Consider the following 23,683-nt stretch of genomic DNA (forward strand, 5'->3'; position numbering starts at 1 on the left):
CCATTTAGCGTATCTATTACTGCATTTATAGTGTCTTTTCTCAGAGAACTTTTTCTCTGAGAATTCAGTATTGTTACTTGGGTTCTCTCAATTGTTTCTCTCCACAAAAACAACCCAATGAATCCAGTTTGGTGGTGGTGGTGGTGGGTGGGGTGGAGAGAGAGATCCAGAATTCCTATGAATTCTGTGAATGAGTAAAAACATCCAATCTGGGATAAAAATAGAAAAAAAATCCTATTCCCTACCCTGCTGTAATGATGGCTTCTTCCTGTTAATAGTAAACATACCAAGATGTTATCAGGCTTGTGTGAGGCAGTTTGGATTCAGTGTGACAAAGAGCTTTGCACCCATAGCCATCTTATAGCCTCCTCCATTACTTGCAAAAGCTGGATTAAGGTTCTAGGTATCTGCAATACCTGGGAAGATGTCCCAGGATCTGCAGGTGCAGGAACAAGCTGCAAAAGAGCTAGGGGAACAGCATCCAGCTGTTGGTTTGCTGCTATATATAAGGTCTCACATTGCTTTGGAAAGCACCTGTGCATTGTTTATTCACTCAATCCTTCATGAATTGTGTTGAAGATCTGCTTAGTCTTCAACATGTCATGAAAAAGTGTACAATATACCATGTGTAGTTAACTGACTACTCCATCTTGAAGAAAATATTGTAAATAGTATGTCTTTTTATTTTTTTATTTTTTTTATTTTTAGGGAATGTCATTTGATACTACTATGGCTGCAATTCTTGAAGCATCAGATTTTAGTTTAAATGTTATCAGTATTTTTGAATGATTCTAGTTAGAAATACTAGACAGCAGTTAATGGTTAGAACTTGGTTTCTTCTAAAAATATTTGCCTGTTCTAACTATCTCCCTTAACAGAAGTAGAATTTTTGGTAGGATGGAACAAAATCCATAGACAAATGTAAATAGGATAGAAGCATATTCCCTATTCCTTCCTTTCTTACCTGTGCACTATTTCTGTACATCTGTCTTAGACATATTATGTGTTTCCTCTCACATTAGATATGGACACAGAAGTCTTGATGCAAATCCCTGCTGAACTAATAAACTCATGCCATAGCGTTTGGCAAGTCTTTTCTTAATCCCACTTCACAAAGTTCTTGTGAGAACAACAATCTTTATGTATTTCTCTTTTATCTGTGGTAGGAAGATGAGATAAATGTATATGTATTTTTAAAATTATTTTATTAGTGACTATGGTTATGAAAGACACAGTAATAATCAGTGCATCCCAGCATTCTGGTTCAACCCATCCTCTCAGATGAAAGAATGTAGTCTTGGCCAGAGCTACTTGAACAGCACTGGGTAAGTAGAAACTTCCTTTGATATATGCCTCTTTTCCAGATCTTACAGCTGGTATTTAGTCTATCTTTTGCAGAAATCTTGCAAATAATAAAAAAGGATGAGAATTAAATAGATTCATTCAGATTCTAGTTGTGGGCTGCATTTTGCCTTTAAGTATGATATTGGAGAATGCAGGTCAAAAGAAAGACTAGGGCAAGATAAAGACCAAGACCAAGACACAGACTAAATTTGTTTTACTTTAGGTTATATTTCAATTTAATTTTAATTAAATTAAATTAAATTATTAACATGATTTATCCCATGTAATTAATATTCATCCCTTCTGTCACATTAAAATTACAATTCAAGAAGCCTTTTATAGAGCTACTGGTACTGGCATCTTAATTTCCTGGGGACTACATGCAACTTCAGGAGATGGAAATTGCACGATTTTGACATAAATGATGCTAGAGAAAGTGAAGCTAAATTAAATACATTCCAGATGGAAGTTAACGGCACCACACAACAGGGTAATACAAGCAAAAATAAGAAAGATCTGTTTAGAAACTATTTTTTTTTATATCTGTTTATTTTAAGATACATAACATAAATATGTGAGGTAGAATTCTTTTATTTAAGAATTGTTTCAAAATCATTCCTTTCTTTATAAAAAGGACATATGCCAACTTTGTCTGTATTCTATTCAGAGGGCATAGAGGAGCATATTCATACTGTGGCTCCACTGTTATGCTATTTCAGCTTTGTGCTAAATTTCCAATGGGCCATAAATCTTAAACACTTACTGCTTTACTGAATGCTTTACTGCAAATGAGCAGACCAGCGTTATTGCCCAATACTGATAGAACACTTATTAAATTTGCTGGCTACTGATGGCTTTCACCATTCCACAGAGGATGTAAAATGTTGACATCCATTATTCATATAGTGAGTAGATATGAGTTGGAGCACATAGTTAGAACAGGGCTGTCAGTGGAACACAAAAGGAATCCCCATGTTATGAAAGCCCCCCCATCTCTCTAATTTGTCTGCTTTATAGAAATCCAAAGCCATCCATACAGAGCTTCTGTGTTCAGCTTTTTAGGAAGACATAAGCAGAAAGATGGTATAGAAGGAAAATCAGGAACCAGACTGCAGGCATTTACCCGCATCAGTCTCAAATAGCCAATAAATGCCTTTATGATTCCACTCATCATTTGATTTTGCTTCTAGCATTATGACTGGTGAAGCATAACATTGGATGCTGTCAGCTAAAAGGGAAAATACTCTTTTAATACCAGTTAACCTAAGAATAAGTTACATCTGTTTTACCATGATTAGGATCAAGATGAGGGCAACCTCATGGAGATGCAAAATAAAATAGATGATGTTTGTCCCAGATTTAGTTCAAATGGAGTTTTTAAAAAGGTTAAGGGAAATCCTGTGGATTTTACTCTGCTAGTTATTGCTGGCTATAGGGGATGGTGATGCTCACCTTCATTTCAAAGCCATTGAGCCAGGGCTATCTGAAGACATTTCCACAGTCATATGGCCAACATGATGTCACTGATTTAGTTCAAATGGAGACACACTGGTGTAAGAGAAACAGTATAACTTTTCTAGAACTACAGCAATGTAAAAGTAACACTTCACTAAAAATGTGGTGAGATGACATCATAACAAGGGAATAAGGGACATGAAAATAGGTAAATATGCAATGAACTGCAGCTTAATGAATTTTGCTACTTGAATAGCATCTTCAAATTATTTTTCAGATGTTTGATATGGACGTTTGCAAATAATAAAGGTTTTCTTTCCATTCTTCAACTGAATACATAAACTATGAAACTTGAGATTTGTGAAATTTTAAAATATGAAATTATAAAATTCCACAGGTATCGGAGGATTGTTTCTAATAACTGCACAGATGGTTTGCAAGAAAAATATGCAGCCAAGCCTGAACAGTGTCCAGGCAAAGCTCCCCGTGGGTTACATATTCTCACATCCACTGGCAAGTTGGTTACAGAACAAGGCTACAACACTACCTTCATAATTCTTATGGAAGAGGTAAGCTAATGCCGAATATTAATAATGGCATATCCATTATAAAATAATTGTTCTAGTGCAAGGGCTCTTCCATTTTTGAAAACATTTTTCATCGCCACAAAGATGAAACCAAACTATAAGAATACAACTTTTAATGGATGTCCCTCTTATCAATGTGTAGATGTTTATTGGCAACACAACTCAGGTGGGTGGGTAAATGTACTGTATATAGAAAAGAAAGCAGCAAAATAAACCCAGAAGTTGCTTAATGCCTTTTGCAATAGAACTGCTGATTTGAAAGTTCAAAATATAACTTCTAATTTAAATTAAGAGAATATCAGCAGCAGCTATTCTATTAATGCAATGTTTCTTCTCTATATTCATCTATGGTGCAAAACTTTGTATGAATATTTCTATGTAGGAATTCAGAAAAGAGCAGATGCCATATACAAATTAGAAAGCCAGTAGCTGTTTATTAAAGACTTTCACACATAATGAACAAAACACAAAAAAGGTGAGGCAAACAGGTGAGGCAAACAAAACAGATGAACAAGGATGGATAGAAAGCTGAGGCATAGATTGTGTCTGAGGAAACTGCAGAGTAAAGGAGACAGGAATATGGCTTCAATTGCTTTTAGTGTTCTTTGCTGGAATAGGCATATCATGAATGGCTTTAAGATTGGTTTTCCCCCATAAGTTAGAGCCGTGATGGTGAACCTATGGCATGCATGCCAGAGATGACATGCAGAGCCCTCTCTGTGTGCATGCGTGCCGGCCAGCTGGTCTTCATGCATGCTGGAGCACTGGAAATCCAAAGACCAACTGGCCGGTGTGCATGTGCATGCCGGCCACCTGGTCTTCAGGTTTTCAGTGCTCTGGTGTGCACCTGTACATGCACGCACACATGTTCCAGTTTGGTCACTCGGTGCCAAAAAGGTTTGCCATCACTGACTTGGAGCATCTTCTACAGTCATTTTATGCTGAATTTACAACCATGATGATAGAATTTATTTTGTCTTAATGATAGCTGATGTGTAGAGTTACGTCACCACGGAGGAAATGGCCTTATTTTCTCAAATTCGGTGTCTCCTATCAAATCAGTGCCTGCTTCCCTGTGTGCTGCATGGATTATTGCACTCTGCTGCTTGTTCATTTGCTTGTTTTATTTTAAAAAGGGTTTTGTTTGTGTTTATTTCTTGTAAAAGTGAATTCAGCTATTAGAAGATTGAGGTTGATTTATTGTCAACTGTCTGCTTTAATTTTAGAAACAAACTACTCAGTAAAGAGTATGGTTCTGTATGGTTTGTAAGGCTAAGAAAATGGCAATTTGAATTAGGAATTTGGCTTGCGGGAAGTCTGGATTGACACATCTCTTACTCCTATCTCCTGGACATTCATTGCTATTTGCTCCAGGAACAAACCTGCTATTATTTGCCAGAGTGCCTGGGTATTTGCCTGTTCCATCAAGTCAGATAAGGAGACATGTTCCAGGTTCCTTCTCTCAAATGTTATCATCTAGCAGGACCTAGGAAGTGTGCCTTTTTTAAAAGCAACCTCAGCCTCTGGATCATCTTTGTTCCTGGAACTCTGTAAGGCTCCACACCTTTAGTCTTTCAGAAAGCCATGAAGAACTGGGTTTTCCTCCAAAATAGGGAATAGAATCTGGGGACTGTATTGTTGGTTGTATGGGTAGTCCTTAAATTATGACAGCAATTGGAATCAAAATTGCCATTACTAAGCAGCACAGTAATAAAATGTGATGTCACATGACTCCTCCACTTACTGACGTATTCTGATATTCCCTGTTGCTGTTGTTAAGCATGGGTGTTAAGTACCTCAAGTAGCCATGACATTCAAATTCCAGCTGGCTTCCCCGTTGACTGTGGGAAGTCGGCAGAGAACATCATGGAAGTCATGGTCATGTGACTGCAGGAGGCTAGGATGTAATATGAGCCTGATGCTAAGCACTTTGATGGTGATCATGTGATCATAGGGAAGCTTCTACAATTGGAACTCTGAGCACCGGTCATAATTCCCTTTGTTCAGTGTATCCATAAGTTTGAATGGTTGTTGAATGATTGGGTGTAAGCTGTGGTCTGTTGAAGAATATTTGTTGAGGCACCAGGTTTTGGTTTTATTATTATTGTTATTACATTCATGTTGATTGACCTCAGGTTTATGTAGGAAGCATCCTGTCATAAATAATTCTGAAAACTCCAGACAAATTGATATGCCACCTTGTTTTATTAAGCCCCAGAAACAAGCATGAGTCAAAAGTTGTGGCACATTAGCTAATGTAATTATGTCTTTGTTGGAGTGTGTGTGTAAGTTATGGATATAGGTTGAATATTAGCACGGAAGTGGGGAGAAACAAATCAACTATTCAGACACACATAATAAGCTCCAATCCCTTTCAGCATTGTGTCGGTAAATAAAACACCTACAAAATTATACCACGTTTGTAAGTTTGTAACTCTTGAAGCCTAGCTCTGAAAATGAGTATATATTGACTAATCTCATAAATGTCTAAATGGAAAATTACTGTAAAGTAGTTTTTATAATAAGTAGCCATTTCTCTTTAATATATAGAAATAACAGCATTTATATTCATATGGGTAAATCATTATTTTTATATTTTATGAATTGCTTATTAAAGCTTTGCAGGTACATGGGGGAAATGCTTGTGAATTATTAAAGGCTTGGCTCCTATATTGAATGTCTACATCATTGGGTTTACGCTTTTAAGGTGCTTATTTATTACACAGGGCTGCTACCCTTTTGATTTTCCATTGTGCCTTGTAAGTAACACAGCTTTGTCACATACTAGCTATCTGGTTTCAACTACATTCAGTTTCTAGACTTTTTGGCATACATTATCACATTCCCAATTGATATTTTATATGACCTACACCATCTAAAATAGGGGTCTGTTGAATATATCCAGAGAATTGTGATAGTTATCCATTTGAAATGTCTCCACTTCATTTCCATTGCAATTTATATTCATAAACCTGGGACAGCTGACATAGCATGTGTGGTGAATGATACACGTTTTACTATTTTATATACTGGAAACATAGTTAAAGAAAAGGGATTAGGAGATCACTGCAATGCGGAAAAAGCTAGTAAAAAGATGAAATAAATACTGTCACTAGATATGAGGACACAATTCTTTTGTGTTTAAACACAAAAATGCCACAGAAAAATGGTATGGTGACTAGAACATTCTCCAGTTTAAATTAATAATCATTCACAATAATCTCCCTGACTATTACTTAAAAAAATAAACTATTGTCAAGAATATAATTCTTGACTTACTGATTGAAGAGAGGCGTTTCATTTAATTTCTAGGAGATTTATTTAAAACTTCTGGTTTAAAAAGATAATCAAAGAATAGTGGGAAACTCCTTTAGGACCCTTTGATCTTTCTCAGGTTCTTTTGGTCAGAGTTTTCTGTATTTTAAAGACTGTATTTCATCGAAGAAAACACCATCATTCATGCTGGGCTGAAAAAGTAGTGGTTAGTTTCTGTTATGGCTATGAGGAAATCACCTTTGCCTGTTATTATGTAGCAATGAAAAGGTACCTTAGACTTATGCTTTTCCAGAACTCTGATAATTCTTCAAGCTGTGACAGTAAATCTTATCACTACCTTTGTGGGCTTTGGGTTGTTGAATTTGTATTTCAGCAACCTTTGGAGGACCCCCATATTCAGTGTTCCTAGATTAAATAAGAGGGAAAGATGCTTAGGCTGTTCTTGGCATTTCTTCTTTTGGCTGGCAGTTAGCCTCTAGTGTGAAAACACATAATCTAAGTTACAGCAGTTCCAATCTTGAACTCCAGTCTTCTCAACTGTCCAGCATATAATACTTCTGTCTTCTTGATAGCTTCATTTCTTCTTCTGAAGATGTAGACAATTTAGGGACTTGGAAAAAAGTTTAAAAGCACAATTCACTTTTTAACAGGCCTAACCACTACCTAATAAACGCAAGGGTAAAAGTCATGAAGTAAATAAGGCTAAGTTATGTAAGGTCTAAATGCCTTTAACAGAGAAGCACCTTTGCTTCTCTGCATATTATGCATATTAGCTTACTGCATTTACCAAATGACAATAGATTTATTATACAGACACTAAATGGTCACTTATGCATCACTGCTTTTCTCAAAAGACCAACAAGCCACATATATAGTATAGTATAATATACTTCTCCATAAAGGGGAAGAGTAACAGGCTTGTGCATCTGTTCAACTTGCTATTGTTGGATAATTTCAAAGTCCCAGCTTTCTCCTAGTTTTTTATCCTAAAATCAGGCTCAGGCTGGGCTTCAAATAGCAGCTGTAAGTAGAGGATTGTCCTTATTAAAGAAAGCCAGAACACTAGGCTGATCAGTCCTGATACCATTAGAACATTTGCTCCAACACATCTCTTCCATTAGAGAATAAATTGCCTTGTTACTTTCTCTTATTTTTTCATCCCTGTTATATATTTACACCTAATAAATTCAATCATTTAAAACCAGTCTCTATATTACTGACAAATCAAAGGCCTTTCTTCTGCTTGCCAGAGATTACACTTTGATAGAAAAACCAAGATGATTATCTGATGCCAGCAGAGATATGGCAAAACTTAACTTTATATTGAAGTCATGTTGATTTTTTGAAATTCAAATATGGTAGTCAACATAATTGCCTAAACTTGATTAAAGAAAAAGAAATTTGAACTAGCAGTTCTTTCTCTCAATCTTGTTTTATATAATGCACCTTGAGATGTGAAATTATGAAACTGGGATGTTGCAACTAGTCTTTGCCTTCAAGCCCTGCTGGTCATCTCTATCCTCATATTTTTCCTTTTGATTGGCTAACAGCCAAGCCACTATTTTCTCATTATTGCCTACATCCATATTTCTGACTGGAGTTTTTGTTGTTGTTTTGGTAACTCACATATTTGGGGAAAAAAACATGAATTATTTTAGGGATGAAGAACTCATAGTGTCAAATATCAGGGTAGCAGGGTAGTTGAAAAATTTATGAAGCAAATCTTTCTATTAATTTCCAGAACTTGTGTATTCTGCTATAGAAAGGGAATAGTATGTTTATCTTTGCACTTCTATTCTAGAAATTGATGAGAAAATGAAGCATGGATATAGTACAGATTTCATTCGGGGAGGGTCTGGAGTTTGCAGAATGTATTATATTACTTAGTATAACTGGTATATAACTTAGTATAAATTTCTCATAGAAGGATCTCCTGGAAAGAAAAGAAAATTTATTTTAACAGTTGTAATCCAACAGCTCAACTGGAATTTCCTTCTCTCTTGCTAGTTGTATTGTTATTAGTGCTATTAGTCCCAAAGATGCTTTTTCAAGAGGCAACTGGACTTTCTGTTTTTTCTTTGAAGACATTTCGTTTCTCATCCAAAAATCTTCTTCAACTCAGACTGAAGATGGGGTGGGGAATGGAAGAGTTATACTCCTTGCAGACAGCTGGTCATTTACATTCTTTTAGTGAGTCATTGAGGCCAGCTTTATCTGCATTGTCAGGGTCACCTGAGTAGTGCAAATAGATGTGGAGCCTTCTTGGAACTGTTGAAAGGACTGTGTAGTTTGTGTTGTAGACTAGAGATGGATGATGCCATATCCCTCTCCCTCTGTTAAGAAATGGCTGTTCAATTTTGACATAGATGGCCTCTTTAACCCTTGGCATCTTTCAAACCAGCAGTCCTCTCTGCCCAAAATGTGGATTTGGATGCTTCTTGGATGAGAAGTGGAACATATTCAAAGAAAAATCAGAAAATCTAGTTGCCTCTTGAAAAAGCACCTTTGGAACAACTATGACCTGGATGACTGAAAATCTCCATAGACAAAGTGTTATTAGTATTACTACTAGTAGTAGTATTACTACTATTATAACATTATGAATTAGTGCCTAAGAAATACTATTTTTAAAGATTCACAATTTACCTATAATTGGAATTATACAATACACTGTACTATCTGAGAAATTTATTCATGCATACCTAGCCATTAGCATAGCAATAACATTTAGACTTATATACCACTTCACAGTGCTTTACAGCTCTCTCTAAGCAATTTACAGAGTCAACATATTGCCCTCAGTAATCTGGGTGCTCATTTTACCGATCTCGGAAGGATGGAAGGCTGAGTCAACCTTGAGCCTGGTGAGATTTGAACTGCCAAATTGTAGGCAGACAACAGTCAGCAGAAGTAAACCCAAACTATATGGTGCAATCCCTACTCTCTCCTCTGTAGTATAAATGGACTTTTATTAGCCACATTAATAAACAACAGTATTCCTTTTTGCAGGGTGACCTCCAGAGGACAAATATCCAATTGGATTTTGGGGATGGTACTGCTGTATCCTATGCTAATTTCAGTCCTATAGAAGATGGAATCCGGCATGTTTATAAGAGCACTGGAATCTTCCATGTGACAGCTTATGCAGAAAATAACTTGGGTTCTGATTTGGCAGCACTTTTCCTCCATGTGGTTTGTAAGTAGATGGACTCTGAAAGGTGTCCTGGTTTGATTGAATGCAGAGCTCATAGCTCTAGAAGACTTGCCTCTTAAATCCAATTTCTATAATCCGATTACTTTACCATCTTAGCTCATTCACCTCTATATTTTTAAACATTGAAAAATTCAAATATTTCCTATTAATAGGGTGCTACTTGGACCTACGGTACAAATGTTAATAGATTCTATTCCCAATAAGACAATTGCAGGAGCATGATAGATTTTCATACTGTTTTTCCAATTAGTTCCACATTTTGCTTGAATTCAAATAACATATACAGTGTAAAGGAGAAAGTTGCAAATATATACCATATTTAATGAAAAATTGAAAATATTAGAATTATTTTATAAATTTAAATTACTATTTATCCTAAGAATAGCTTAAGAATATTTTTGTTATAATTACTTAATTGGATCTCAGTTTTAGACATCTTTGTCATATTCAAGAGAAACATAAATTTGATGGTGTGTTATCAAAATTGCTATTCTTTTGTACTTTTAGAAGAAAACATGAGTAATTACCATATTTACCTGAGATGGAAAACATTCATATTTCAATTGGAGAATTCTTTCTTTATTACAAAAACAATGACCAAAATTTTGTCACATGAAAAATATCTGGATGGAAATTCAGCTATTGGATTGTGTCATCTTGCAACTTTATGTACTGCATGTACTTTTTAGGTGCACATTGTGACATTTTGTACTTTTTATAATAGATTTGTACATTGATTAGAATTCTTTTAGTTTGATAAATACAGAAGTGGGTGTTAGTTTGGCATAATTGTGGAATTTGGTGCCCTGAATATGTCATAATGTTCTTTTTAGATTTGTAAACATACAGAGTTAATGTGAAGTGCAGTACTTCAGTAAATCATGTTGGTCTGTTAACCTTGGAAACAATGTTGATGGAGGCTTTTATTCTATATTAAACACTGCCTGTATAATAAGTCTTATTGAACTCAGTGAGTCTTTCAGGCATGCAATAGCTTGCCCTTCTTAGGGACTGGTGAGTATTGTAATATGATTGGAATACCTGAAGTTAGTGAACCATACATAAAAAATACTGCAATAATATCCAATAGCTTGTTGCTCTATGGATGAAAGGATAGAATATAGCAAAGATAGGATAGGATAGGATAGGATAGGGTAGGGTAGGGTAGGGTAGGGTAGGGTAGCGTAGCGTAGCGTAGCGTAGCGTAGCGTAGCATAGCATAGCATAGCATAGCATAGCATAGCGCAAATGTACTTTATGTATAATCAAGTACCTTAGAAGAGAAGGGCTAAAAAGAGGCAAGATAGCTTTATTTATAAATAGATTTCACAAACTGCTTTATTAGTTGATCCAGTTTTATCCTTTTTTAATTTGATTACATTTAATTTTGCAATTTAAGATAATTATCATTAAACCAGTTTCTTGGGAAGGACAAAAGATGGACAAAATTGCCAAATCCAGTTTAAACGTCTGGATGACTGTGACCAACCATAATATACTAGATTTATATTCTGTATGACTGCCAGCAATTCTGAGTTCTTTGTAAATTGTTAAAAACATTTCAGAGAAGAAAAGAACACAAAGCAAAAAAGAAATAAAAGTAACAGAAAGGTGTGTTTCCAGGGTCCAAATAGATGACATTGATCCAGTTGATGGAACCTGGGATAACCAGTTCTACTAGATTGGAAAATAGATTGACTCCTGCTTCTTTGTTGTGGCTCCGTTGCCTGAGCTTGGGCTTTTGACAGATGCAGACTCTGAGAGTGAGGGAGAGGAGTTGGCAAGGCCTCCCTCTCCAGGATCCTCCTCTCTGGCAATGCCTCCGGAGGACACTGAAGGCCAAGAGATAGGCCCAGAGCCAAGCACGTCCCCGCAGCCACAGGTGGACAGCGACGAAGGAGATAAGTGCTGGCTGGATACTCGACAGCGGCGCAGGGAGAAGCACGCGCAGCAGAGGGGAAGGTGTGCCAGAGATTAGCTAAATCACTGGACCACACCCCACAGGTTATAAATGTGGGTGTGGTGGCCGGTTCAGTTTGTGATGAGCAAAAACTAGAAATAATCCATGATCTCTGCATTACTGGACTTCTACCTGCCGTGTCGGACTGCATTTGGACTAATCCTTGTATTGCTGAAACTTTGCCTGCTTCATTGGAATGCTTGCAGTCTAATCTTTGTTTTGTGTGAGTAAAGTCTGAATTGGCAGCTAGCCACTGGGTTGCTGCCAGCCTTATCTTCAAAGACTTTGTCATGTGGCTTATTAACTCCGGGCCGTCTGTGAGGGTGCGTGTGTGGGATGGGGACAGAACATTCTTTGTGGCAAATCCTTAGTTATTGGAACACAGCTATCAGGACTAGGGGTGACATGATAGCAGTGTTCCAATATCCAAGGGGCTGCCACAAAGAAGAGGGAGTCAATCCAGGAGTGAAATGCTCCCGGTTTGGACCGGCTCAGGCGAGTAGGTAGCGGTGGCGGTGGGCAGTTCGGAGAACCGGTAGCAAAAATCTCTGCCCCGCCCCCATGCCCAGCTGAGCCGCGTGATCATCTTTTTTTTCCTTTTAAATGGCTCTGACGAGCCAAGCTCTGACGATCCCAGCTGAGTTGCCTGCTAATCAGGCAACTCAGCTTGGATTGTCAGACCCATTTAAAATAAACAAGTTTCTTTTTTTCTCCCCCCCACCCCCAGCCTCCAGCTTGCTTACTTTAGCTGCTGGTCGCAACACGCTTGCTGTAATACCTGCAATCCATTGCATCAGCAAGCAACTGAATCTCCCTGCCTGCAATCAAGCTCATTGGTGAGCAGCTCTATCTGCAACTTTAAGACTTGTGGACTTCAACTCCCAGCAAAGCTGGCTGAGGAATTCTGGGAGTTGAAGTCCACAAGTCTTAAAGTTGCCAAGGTTGGAGACCCCTCTTCTATTGGAAAAGTTTTTTTCCCCTTTGGGAGCTTTAAAAAAAATAGTTAATTGGGGGTTTTTTTAGTTGTTCTTTTTTTAGACCTAGCCATTTAAAGTTTAGGAAGTTTTAAATTTAGCTGCTTTTATATAAAAATAAATTAAAATAAAATAATATTTGTGCAGCTTTCTGAGATTTAGTGTGTTTCTGTAGTGTTTCACTCTAACTACACAAACACACAAAATCTCACAAAGCTGTATATGGAATTTTGGGTGTGTAAAGTGTGAAAGTTGGTTTTTGGGGCTTTTTGTGGCTGTGTGAGGTTCCTGCTTGTTGCAGGGGCCATTTTGGGTCTAGCACAGCTGCTTTTACATTGTGGGTGAGCCAGTTGTGTTGTGTTGTGTTGTGTGTGTGTAAAGTGTGAAAGTTGTTTTTTTGGGCATTTTGTGGCTGTGTGAGGTTCTTGCTTGTTGCAGGGCCATTTTGGGTCTAGCACAGCTGCTTTTACATTGTGGGTGAGCCAGTTGTGTTGTGTTGTGTTTTGTAGGTTAAAAAAGGGCAAAGAAATGACATTGACTTGGCCACACCCACCCAGTCACCTTACCACCAAGCCCCGCCTACTAATTAAGCCACGCCCGTAGAACTGGTAGCAAAAAAATTTAGATTTCACCCCTGAGTCAATCAATTCTCCAATGCACCTGAAGGCAGGACAAGAAGCAATGGACGGAAACTAATCAAGGGGAAGACCAACCTAGAACTAAGGAGAAATTTCCTTACAGAACAATTAATTAGTAGTACAACTTTTCTTCAGAAGTTGTGGGTGCTCCAACACTGGAGGTTTTAAAGAAGAGCTTGTTCAACCATTTGTCTGAAATGTTATAGGATTTCCTGCTTGAGCAGGGGATTGGATTAGAAGAACTCCAATGTCCTTTCCAACTCTGTTATTTTGTTGTACATCAGATTAGTCACGTTGATATTCTGAGAGATAGAAAGTCCCTCAGGGATATAGGACATACAGTATAGAAACAACCCAAACCTTGAATTGAACTCAGAAGAAAATTGGCAACCAGTGTAGCTCATAAAGCAGAGGTGTTACATGACTGTATGGGGGCATGCTTGTCAGTGCCATGCCATTGCTTTCTACACCATCTGAATCATCCAGATGGTTTTCCAAAAGGTTTTTTTTAAATAAGCAGTTTATTTTCTCTGCTTATAGAGGCAGTGTTTATCAACAAATTGAACTTTAATCAATCTAATTAATTTCATAATCCCTGTAAAATCATGGATTTTCATGATCTATGATTCATATATTTATAGGGATTTTCAGCAAAACAATTTTTTAATCCTTCCAGTCAGTTTCTACTCAGGTTCATGATCCTTATCATACATGCTTAGAAATAGGAAGAATTGTACTTCTGAAAGAACAAAGATCAAGAGAAGTTAAGAGCAAGCCAACAAACAATAAAATGTGAGTCTCCCTCTTTCTGTTGCCTGTTTCCATCCAGACCTAATCTCATTTGTTTAATCTCTGAACTCTTCAGCAAGACAGCAACTAATCCTCTACAACTGTTGATGTATTAAAGTCTTGTCCTGAAGAAACAACCTATTATATACCTATTATTGGATAACTTGTTTTGCAATATCTTATAGGGAGACTTATAAACCGTGATGCTCTGGGCTGATTTTCATTTTACTTTTTATTGTGATTTTCTTTTTTTAGAATGTGAAACCTATTGCTACCATATGTGATTCTGCGATTATTTTTTCAAGAAGCAGGACAGATTTATCTTTTTTTTAAAGAAGCACAACTGTTATCTTTAGAGAAACAGTAGCCCTCACAATCCTAAATTGTGTATGACTGCCCTTTCTTCAACTTTTTAATATTCTCTGATGTCTATGGTGCTCTTGAAAACACTCTGTTTGCTTGTCACATTCAGTGGTCAAAGTTCCATCATGTTATTCTAATTCTTGTGCATGCAAATGTATGAATACATATTTGTGTGCATATTTATTTATTACACTGGCAAGAGATAATTGCTTTTCCACTAATTATTTCTTATTTTCATACTATAGCTTTTTTCCATATTCATGTGTCCCTATTGATTTCTGCCTCCTCCTCCTCCTCCTCTGTCTCCTTTGTGCCTTCTCCCTTCTCCTCCCTTCTTTTTTAAAGAATAATTCAAAAAATCCCTCCTAAATGCAAAACCTTCCTTATATTTGGACTGACCTGGACAATAGCTATGATGACTAATTGTAAGGTTTCACCTGCTCACAATTAGAGCATTTAATATAACTGGAGCACCCAAACAACTGCAAGAAGCTATCCATTATTCCAAACATGTCTGATGTACAACAGGGACAAATAAAAATTCACTTCAGCATGTGAATGTTAATGGAAAAACTAAAGGAGGAAAACCAGATGGATAGACAGATTATATTGCAGCTAAAACTTCACTCTTTTCCAACAGTTTTTATCCCTTTTCTGTCTCTTTTTGTCCCCTTATTGGTGACAAAGTAAATGACTAATTTCTTCATATCAAAGCTTAAATAGCCATCTGCTGCATTGCACTGGGGGCACTGGAGCAAATTGTTTACCAACAAGTCATGCATTTTTCTCTGCCAATATATTTTTATTTTAAGAATATTTGTGATGGAATTTAGTCCAGATTCCCAGGAGACAAGGGCTGCATTCCATCACAGTATCTGAATTATTTTCTCCAACAAGAGAATTTTATGACAATATAAATGATTTTTGATACTCCAACATAGTGCCCCCAATCCCCAGCCCAAATTTGCTCCAGAAGGATACCATGGTTGGTAGTTTTGAAAGACACTTATAGAAAGAAGTGCTATAAGGTCTACTAACCCCATTCAGATCATAAAAATTATGATCCACTGCTGGGATTAAAGTTACCATATGGACAATATAGCTATAGATATATACAAATATTTACCTATATACATACATCAATATAAATACATGTATTTATGTACTATTACCTATTCAGGTATTCCCCAACCTGTAGGTGGGAGGGGCAGGTATGGTGGGAGCAGGGGGCCATATCATGTTGTGGGGGCACGTAACCGCTGTCTTCAAGCGGTGACATGCTCCGGCCCCCAGTGCTCTTCTCGTTCCCTGGGTTGTCCGGAGTCTCAGAGCCTGGGTCTTAGGCTGATGCTGTGCAATGCCAGGTCCGTGGCTAATAAAGCCCCCCTCATCTGTGAGCTGGTTCAGGAGGGGGGAGCGGACCTGGCGGGTATAACTGAGACCTGGTTGGGCCTGGAGGGGGGGTCCCCCTCGTAGAAATGTGCCCACCGGGTTTCCGCGCATTCCATCAGCCAAGGGCCCAGGGTAGGGGTGGGGGGGGTGGCGGTTATTGTAAAGGAAGGTCTTGATCCTAGGGAGGCCACTGTACCTCAGATAGCCGGTTGTGAGTCTCTCCTTGTGAAGTGGGGCCATGGGAGGCAGATGGGCCTGCTGGTTACGTACCTGGCTCCTTGCTGCGTGGCAGCGACCCTGCCCGAGCTCCTCAATGTTATAGCCGGGGTGGTGGTTGATACCCCCAGGCTTTTAGTCATGGGGGATTTCAACCTGCCGTCCATCGGTGAAGCATCTGAGGTGGCTCGGGAGTTCATGGCTTCCATGACGGCCATGGACCTGACCCAGTTAATTCAGGGCCCCACTCACATAGGAGGAAACACGCTGGACTTGGTTTTCGTCTCTGGTCAGTGGTTGAATGGCTTAGATACAGGGGATATAGTTATTGAACCCTTGTCATGGTCAGACCATTCTCTCCTTAGACTTGACTTCCTGACCGCTATGCCCCACCGCAGGGAGGCGGAACCAATTAGGTGGTTCCGCCCCAGGCGCCTGATGGATCCTGATAGGTTCCGAATGGAGCTTGGGCCATTTCCTGAGACTCTGGCACGCGACTCGACTGAGGACCTGGTGGCCGCCTGGGATAGGGCGGCCGCTGGTGCTTTAGATCGGGTCGTGCCTTTGCGGCCTCTGACCCGGCGCCGAATCTGCCCAGCTCCTTGGTTCTCTGAGGACCTGAGGGGGATGAAACGCCGGAAAAGACGCCTAGAGAGTAGTTGGAGGGCCAGTCGCTCCGAATCTGACCGTACACTAGTGAGGTCTTATATCAAGACCTACTTAGTGGCGATAAAGGCGGCGAAGTGTAATTACTTTTCCGCTCTTATCGCGTCGGCAGAAAATCGCCCAGCTGCCTTGTTTAGGGTGACTCGCTCCCTTCTCCATCTGGGAGCGCGGGAAGACCCCTTGCAAGGTCGTGCTCAGGATTTTGCGCATTATCTGCACGATAAAGTCGCTCAAATTCGGGAAGGCTTGGACTCCGACTGGGTAGGTACAGGCGGGTTGTCCGAGGTCTGTCTTGAGACGGTTATCTGGGATGAGTTTGACCCTGTGACTCCCGAGGACGTGGACAGGATGCTGGGGAGGTTGAACGCAACTACATGTTTATTGGACCCGTGTCCCTCCTGGTTGGTGCTGGCTACCCGGGAGGTTACACGAGGCTGGCTCCAGAGGATTATAAATGCTTCCTTGAGTGAGGGGTTCTTGCCTCCCGCCTTGAAAGAGGCAGTGGTGAGGCCCCTCCTCAAGAAGCCCTCTCTGGACCCAGCTGTTTTAGCAAACTATCGTCCAGTTTCCAACCTTCGCTTCCTGGCGAAGGTTGTTGAGAGTGTGGTTGCGCGACAGCTCCCGCAGTACCTGGAGGAAACCGTCTATCTAGATCCATTCCAGTCCGGCTTCAGGCCCGGGTACAGCACGGAAACGGCATTGGTCACGTTGGTTGATGATCTTTGGAGGGCTCGGGACAGAGGTTGCTCCTCTGTTCTGGTCCTATTAGACCTCTCAGCGGCTTTTGATACCATCGACCATGGTATCATGCTGCGCCGGTTGGAGGGGTTGGGAGTGGGAGGCACTGTTTTACGGTGGTTCTCCTCCTATCTCTCCGACAGGTCGCAGTCTGTGTTGGCTGGAGGGCAGAGGTCGACCTCAAGGCACTTGGTTTGTGGGGTGCCACAAGGGTCGGTCCTCTCGCCTCTCCTGTTCAACATTTATGTGAAGCCGCTGGGCGAGATCATCCGTGGTTTTGGGGTGCAGTGCCATCTGTACGCTGATGACACCCAGCTGTACATCTCCACCCCAGACCACCCCAACGATGCCCTTGAAGTGATGTCCCGGTGCCTGGAGGCGGTGCGGGTCTGGATGGGGAGGAACAGGCTCCGACTCAATCCCTCCAAGACTGAGTGGCTGTGGCTGCCGGCGTCCCGATATAGTCAGCTGGTGCCATCGCTGACTATTGGGGGCGAGACATTGGCCCCCACGGAGAGGGCGCGTAACTTGGGTGTCCTCCTGGACGCACGGCTGTCCTTAGAAGAGCATTTGACGGCCGTGGCCAGGGGGGCTTTCTATCAGGTTCGCCTGATACGCCAGTTGCGCCCCTTTCTGGATCGGGACTCCCTATGCACGGTCACTCATGCCCTCGTTACTTCCCGCCTTGACTACTGTAATGCTCTCTACATGGGGCTCCCCTTGAGGAGCACTCGGAGGCTCCAACTGGTGCAGAATGCGGCCGCGCGGGTACTTATGGGGGCGGCATGGCGCTCCCACGTGACACCTCTCCTGCGCGAGCTGCATTGGCTTCCAGTGGTCTTCCGAGTGCGCTTCAAGGTGTTGGTTCTCATCTTCAAAGCGCTCCATGGCTTAGGACCCAGTTATTTACGAGACCACCTTCTGCCTCCGATAACCTCCCACTGGCCAACACGCTCCCACAGAGAGGGTCTCCTCAGGGTGCCGTCTGTCAGGCAATGTCGGCTGGCGACCCCCCGGGGAAGAGCCTTCTCTGTGGGGGCACCCGCCCTCTGGAATGAGCTGCCCCCAGGGATACGACTAATCCCGGACCTCCGGACCTTCTGCCGGGCCCTGAAGACTTTTTTATTTCAGCAAGCCGGGCTGGGTTAAAAAAAAAATTTTTAATTGGTGAATTCTATGGGTAACGGGGTTTTAAATTGGAGAAGCCTAAGATAATTTAATTTTGTTTTAATGTATTTTAATATTTGTATTGTGTGTTTTTAATTTTGGCTGTTCACCGCCCCGAGTCCTTCGGGAGAGGGGGCGGTATAAAAATTTAATAAATAAATAAATAAATAAATAAATAAATAAATAAATAAATAAATATCGGTGCGTTGGTTTTTATTTTTCGAATAACCATATCACTTACCATGTTAAATAAAGTTCATTATTATTTTCAACATATTTCTCTTGCTTTTTACCATTGTTTTGAAGTATAGTTCTGTTTTCTGAGTTATTAATAGTTCTGTCCATTTAGTTTTGGCATCTGCAAATGACCTAGTTGTGTAGTCACTTAATTGAGAAATCATACAATCCAACTCACTGTTGCCTATTTTGTTAAGAAAAATACCATGGGATATTTTCATTTCAGTTTTGTTGAAATGATGAAATACGGCATTTAAAATGTTCCAGTAATTTGTGAAAGGAAGTTAGCAGATCAAATCTGGTAAAATATATTCCAGAAAAAATCCATGCTGACTTTACCATTTTACCACCTATCTGGTTTTTTTTTAAAGCCCTTAAACTCTGTTTATGAAGTGTTCTACAATATATCAGGATGATCCATCTGTGCTTTTCTGGATCTTTCTTTCTCCTATCTTTTTGAAGATAGAGACAGAATGCTGCCCTGTAGTTATCTGGGACTTCACCTGTTTTTCCAGGATTAATTTGTATTTCAGCCATTCTCAAAAAAACTTGGGAGAAAAATTCTGCATTTGAGGTAGTTGTTATTGCTAGTGGGTATTTCAAACTTCAGACTAATTTATAGCTGTTTACAGTTTGGTACAATCACAATGCAATAGCATTCATTGCAATAGCCTTCCTCAGCTTGCTTTCCTTCAGATGTGACTTCTTCATTATTTTTAAATAGTTAGCACTGTATATGTAAGCAGATAGATGTGCCAAGAAGAAAAAGGGGTTGTTATCTGTTTCTTTTGCTTAATTTTATTTTAACCCCCCTTAAGATATGAATAAAAACAGTCCTGTGATATGTATTATTATCCTTCTACAGGTCCAGTGGAACGTGTCCACCTCAGTGTCCCTTTTGTGGCCATCAGAAATAAGGAAGTCAATCTCACGGCTGTAGTTTGGCCAAATCAGTCAGGCACCCTCACTTACTTCTGGTGGTTTGGCAACAATAGCAAGGTTTGTTCCATTTTTAGAAATATATTTATTTTCTATGGCAGGATTAACTATTGATTCATCTTGATTCTGAAAAGAGAATGCCACCTGGAACTGCAATAAAGCAGTATAATTTTCTATTACTGTCAAAACAGCTTCTTCGTTTTCCAAACTTTATTTCCTTTCTTTTCTCCCTCCCCCCTTTTATCCTATCTCGTGCGGCTGTTTGCAGGAGTCTTTGCAATGTGCAGTTGTCTGTTATTGGAACATTATGTTTAGAAGCTATTATTACTACTAGGATTCAAAATTATACCCCATTGTATATAGTGGATAATTCTGGGTTTCTGCTCAGCATTTAAAAATGGCTGGTGATCAACTAAACAGTGTTTCTAACAAGAGGGCTAGCTTGTGCATAGAATTTCAGAATCTGACTCATATTTTAAAGCCATTGGGAATCAAATCACTTTTGGACTCTGTGAATTCAAGCTAAACAACTCTGAACAACTCTGCACTTGTCTGCCCATGCTGTGTGTTCCTGTCTTTGGACACATGTCAGAGGTCTACATGAACGCTCCATGACAGTACTAGTTACATATACAATTATCAGCTAGTGTATTTCTGAAGCTAAATTTGAAAAAAAATAATGGTTTTGATGATTGCTTAGTTTGATACCCTTTGTAGATGATAAATGTATACTTCAGTAATATTGTTCAATAAATCCAAGATTTTTTTGGCTTATTTTTAAGCACATGAATATACAGTTGTTTCAAGCTGCTCACTGAAGTTTTTTGGAACCCTAATAGGTTCTGAAATGTATACTAGACACAAGCTCCTATAAAATATTATTTGCCACCTACTGATCTTTCCATCCAATGAGATATATATTTTAAATTCAGACCCTTGAATTTACCTGAATATACACTTGAGTCCAAGAATACTTCCTGAAATCTACTAAAATATGAAAGTCTATAGTACATGTTCAGGGAATTGATGGAAAAGAAGGCAAGGATTTCCTTGGCAGACTAAAACTGGAAAATTTAAAGAATCGTAGCAGTAATACCTAGTGATAAATACTACTGGATCTTCTTCACAGCAAGCCAATTCACTAATTTTTCTGGGTCAATATTATCTGCAGTAACTGGCAACAATTCCTAGGAAATGAGAAAAATATTTCCCAGCTGTATCTGGAGACGTTAGGTATTAGATCTATGAATCTAACATAGCAAAATGTATGTTGTGTAATTAAGTAAAGCCTCTTTTTAAATTATACTATAAAACTTGGAAGAATGCTAATTGCCTGGTTTTCCTAAAGCAGACTAATTGTTTAAAAAGTTATAGCCATTGCAACATTTAAAAGAGCCACTCTGCCAGAATCATATTCTAAAATATCCTTTAAAAAATTCAAGCAACTGAAGGCTGAAAAATATTTCCAGTACTATTTGTAGTTCTTTAATTTGTTTTATTGGAGCTTCAGAAAGAAATGTAGAAACAAATGGATGTAATTTTCTGTTTACACCTGTTTTCAGGTTCTGAATTAATAATGGCCAGTCATTTACATATTTACATCACTCATGCATAATTGTTCAAATGCTAACTTGGACTTCCAGAAGAAGCAAGATAGGACCAAAATTTGGCCAGTTTTATTTTATTACTTTTATCAGATCTCCAGGGACTTTTTCTTTGCCTCATCCAGCTTATCTGTTACTTTGGAAACCATGCTATATTGTGAAAACTATGACTGGTACCTTGTTGTCTTTGATTTGAAACCATCATCGTCTTCAGGTTGCAGAAACAAATCTTGTTGAATAAATATTCTCCTTTTTTGATCTTAGGAAGGGTTTCATGTGTTTCATCCTTCATGAATGTCCATTTCCACAAATTCATGGTATGCAGATAGACATTGTCATTATAGATAGGCATTCTGGTTGTCCCAAATATGCTTTCTTTCCCATAGATATTAAATGACTGTTATTTTCTCAAACATTGTCACCTATTTACACATTAAGTAATTTTAATTACATCAGCGCCCATTTTTGACATATGGCAACAATTTTGTACAAGTACATTTAACCTTCAAGTGGCAATGCTGGTTCAGAGTATGCTATTGCTTGCTTTTTATAGTGTTTTCAGAATCTTTTCAGTTTTGGTGTTCCCTAAAATTTGGTACCCTTAGCCAGTGCCATCTGGCCCTTAGCCTAAAGCCAGCCCTGTATCTATCATTTTCTTCAGTGGGCATAGGAGTGTTTTCAGATTATTTTAAACATAAATTTGTATGGACAATTGGTGTATAAGTTTATCAGGCAAAGGGAAACAGAAGGTCAAACCTAATGTGTGTGTGTGGTTTTTTTTTAAGTTCCAAATGGATATTTCTTTAGCATTATTGTTTCAGTATCTGGGAAGCAAAGTTTGTATCTGTAATTTAAATTTTAACTATGCATCACCAATGAACATCAAATTGTGAATCCAAAATATCACCAGAATAGGGGACAATGTACAGCTGGAAGAATATTTGGTTTTGCAAAATGATGATAATCATAGGATGATAGAACTAAAAACTAAATAGACCTGCCATAAAGCCAGCCTGTTTCATAATTTCCCACTGATAAAAATCCATTTATTCACAACATGGATTTAAAACAGCTGCAGAAGAACTGCTGTTCTCCCTTGGCTTTGGTGCTTTGTTGACTCTTCAGGGGTCCGCTAGTTGTTATCACTCTCTGACTTCTATTTATGCACTCTCTACAAGCAAATTACTTTAGGGACTATTGTCTCGAGTGCCAGGAGCTCATGAGATTTAGAGAAGGATCTCAAAGTTCTTTATATGAACTCCAATAATCTGCAGAAAAATACTATTAGTAAAAAGAAGGAACCCACCCACTTTATGTAAATATCCTTGTTTAAAACAAAATGCAAAATAGTTTCTGCACATTGTATGAGCACATTGGAAATTCTAATTGCAGGGCTGGAGATCTTTGTCTGCAGACTGATTGCAAACCAGCAATGCAATTAACCAAGTACAAACAACATTATGAGTTTTAAACTTTGTGGTTTCTTTGTATTATAAAAAAATCATGCTGATAAAAAAAATGTAAGTCATTGGAAATAATGCCAGTTTTCTGAGTTTGTTTTGCCATTCAGACTGGCAAAATATTATATTTTTGCTTTACATACAAATGTTAAGGTTGCAGACAAGTAATCTCTCATTTCACCAGCCACTTCGATGTTTTCAAAGAATATGGGATGCATTTCATCAAGTTCTGCCTTTGAGGTGCAGTGGCTCAGCAGTAATAACACTGGACTTGTTGGCTGGAAAGTCAGCAACCCAGGTTCAAGAACCATATGACAGGATGACCTCATGTCCTTGCCAACCTAGAAGTTCCAACATATGCATATGCAAGTAGATAAATGGGTACCACTGGTGAGTAGGTAACAGTGCTCTGTGACATCATACTAGCCACATGACCATGGAAATGTCTTTGGACACACTGACTCAAGGGCCTTGAAATGGACATGAGCCTCAACCCCATAGCTGGCAACAACTAGCAGAGTAAAATCTGAAGGGATTTTTTTTTACCTGCCTTTGAGAAAGGGCTCACTTCACATATCAGAAATAGTTGTGTACTTGATTTTTCTTTGTCTCTCTTTTTCTCTTCCACTTAATCAGTTTCATTCTTAGAAGCTTCCTGAATGTT

General features: G+C 39.1%; 1 protein-coding gene across 1 annotated transcript in view; it reads left to right on the top strand.

Annotated features, from left to right (window-relative positions):
* The window catches only part of LOC139318620 (VPS10 domain-containing receptor SorCS3-like), a 478,807-nt gene that overhangs the window by 420,143 nt on the left and 34,981 nt on the right, over positions 1-23,683 (top strand). Inside the window, exons 17-20 of the mRNA XM_070946166.1 lie at positions 1,212-1,325; positions 3,197-3,368; positions 9,672-9,858; positions 19,882-20,015. Coding sequence (XP_070802267.1) covers positions 1,212-1,325; positions 3,197-3,368; positions 9,672-9,858; positions 19,882-20,015 — 607 coding nt within the window. The remainder of the gene's footprint in view (positions 1-1,211; positions 1,326-3,196; positions 3,369-9,671; positions 9,859-19,881; positions 20,016-23,683) is intronic.

Source organism: Pituophis catenifer, unplaced genomic scaffold, assembly GCF_029215685.1.
Source record: "Pituophis catenifer annectens isolate HBS135680 unplaced genomic scaffold, rPitCat1.0.hap2 SCAF_6, whole genome shotgun sequence".
Lineage (NCBI taxonomy): Eukaryota > Metazoa > Chordata > Lepidosauria > Squamata > Colubridae > Pituophis > Pituophis catenifer.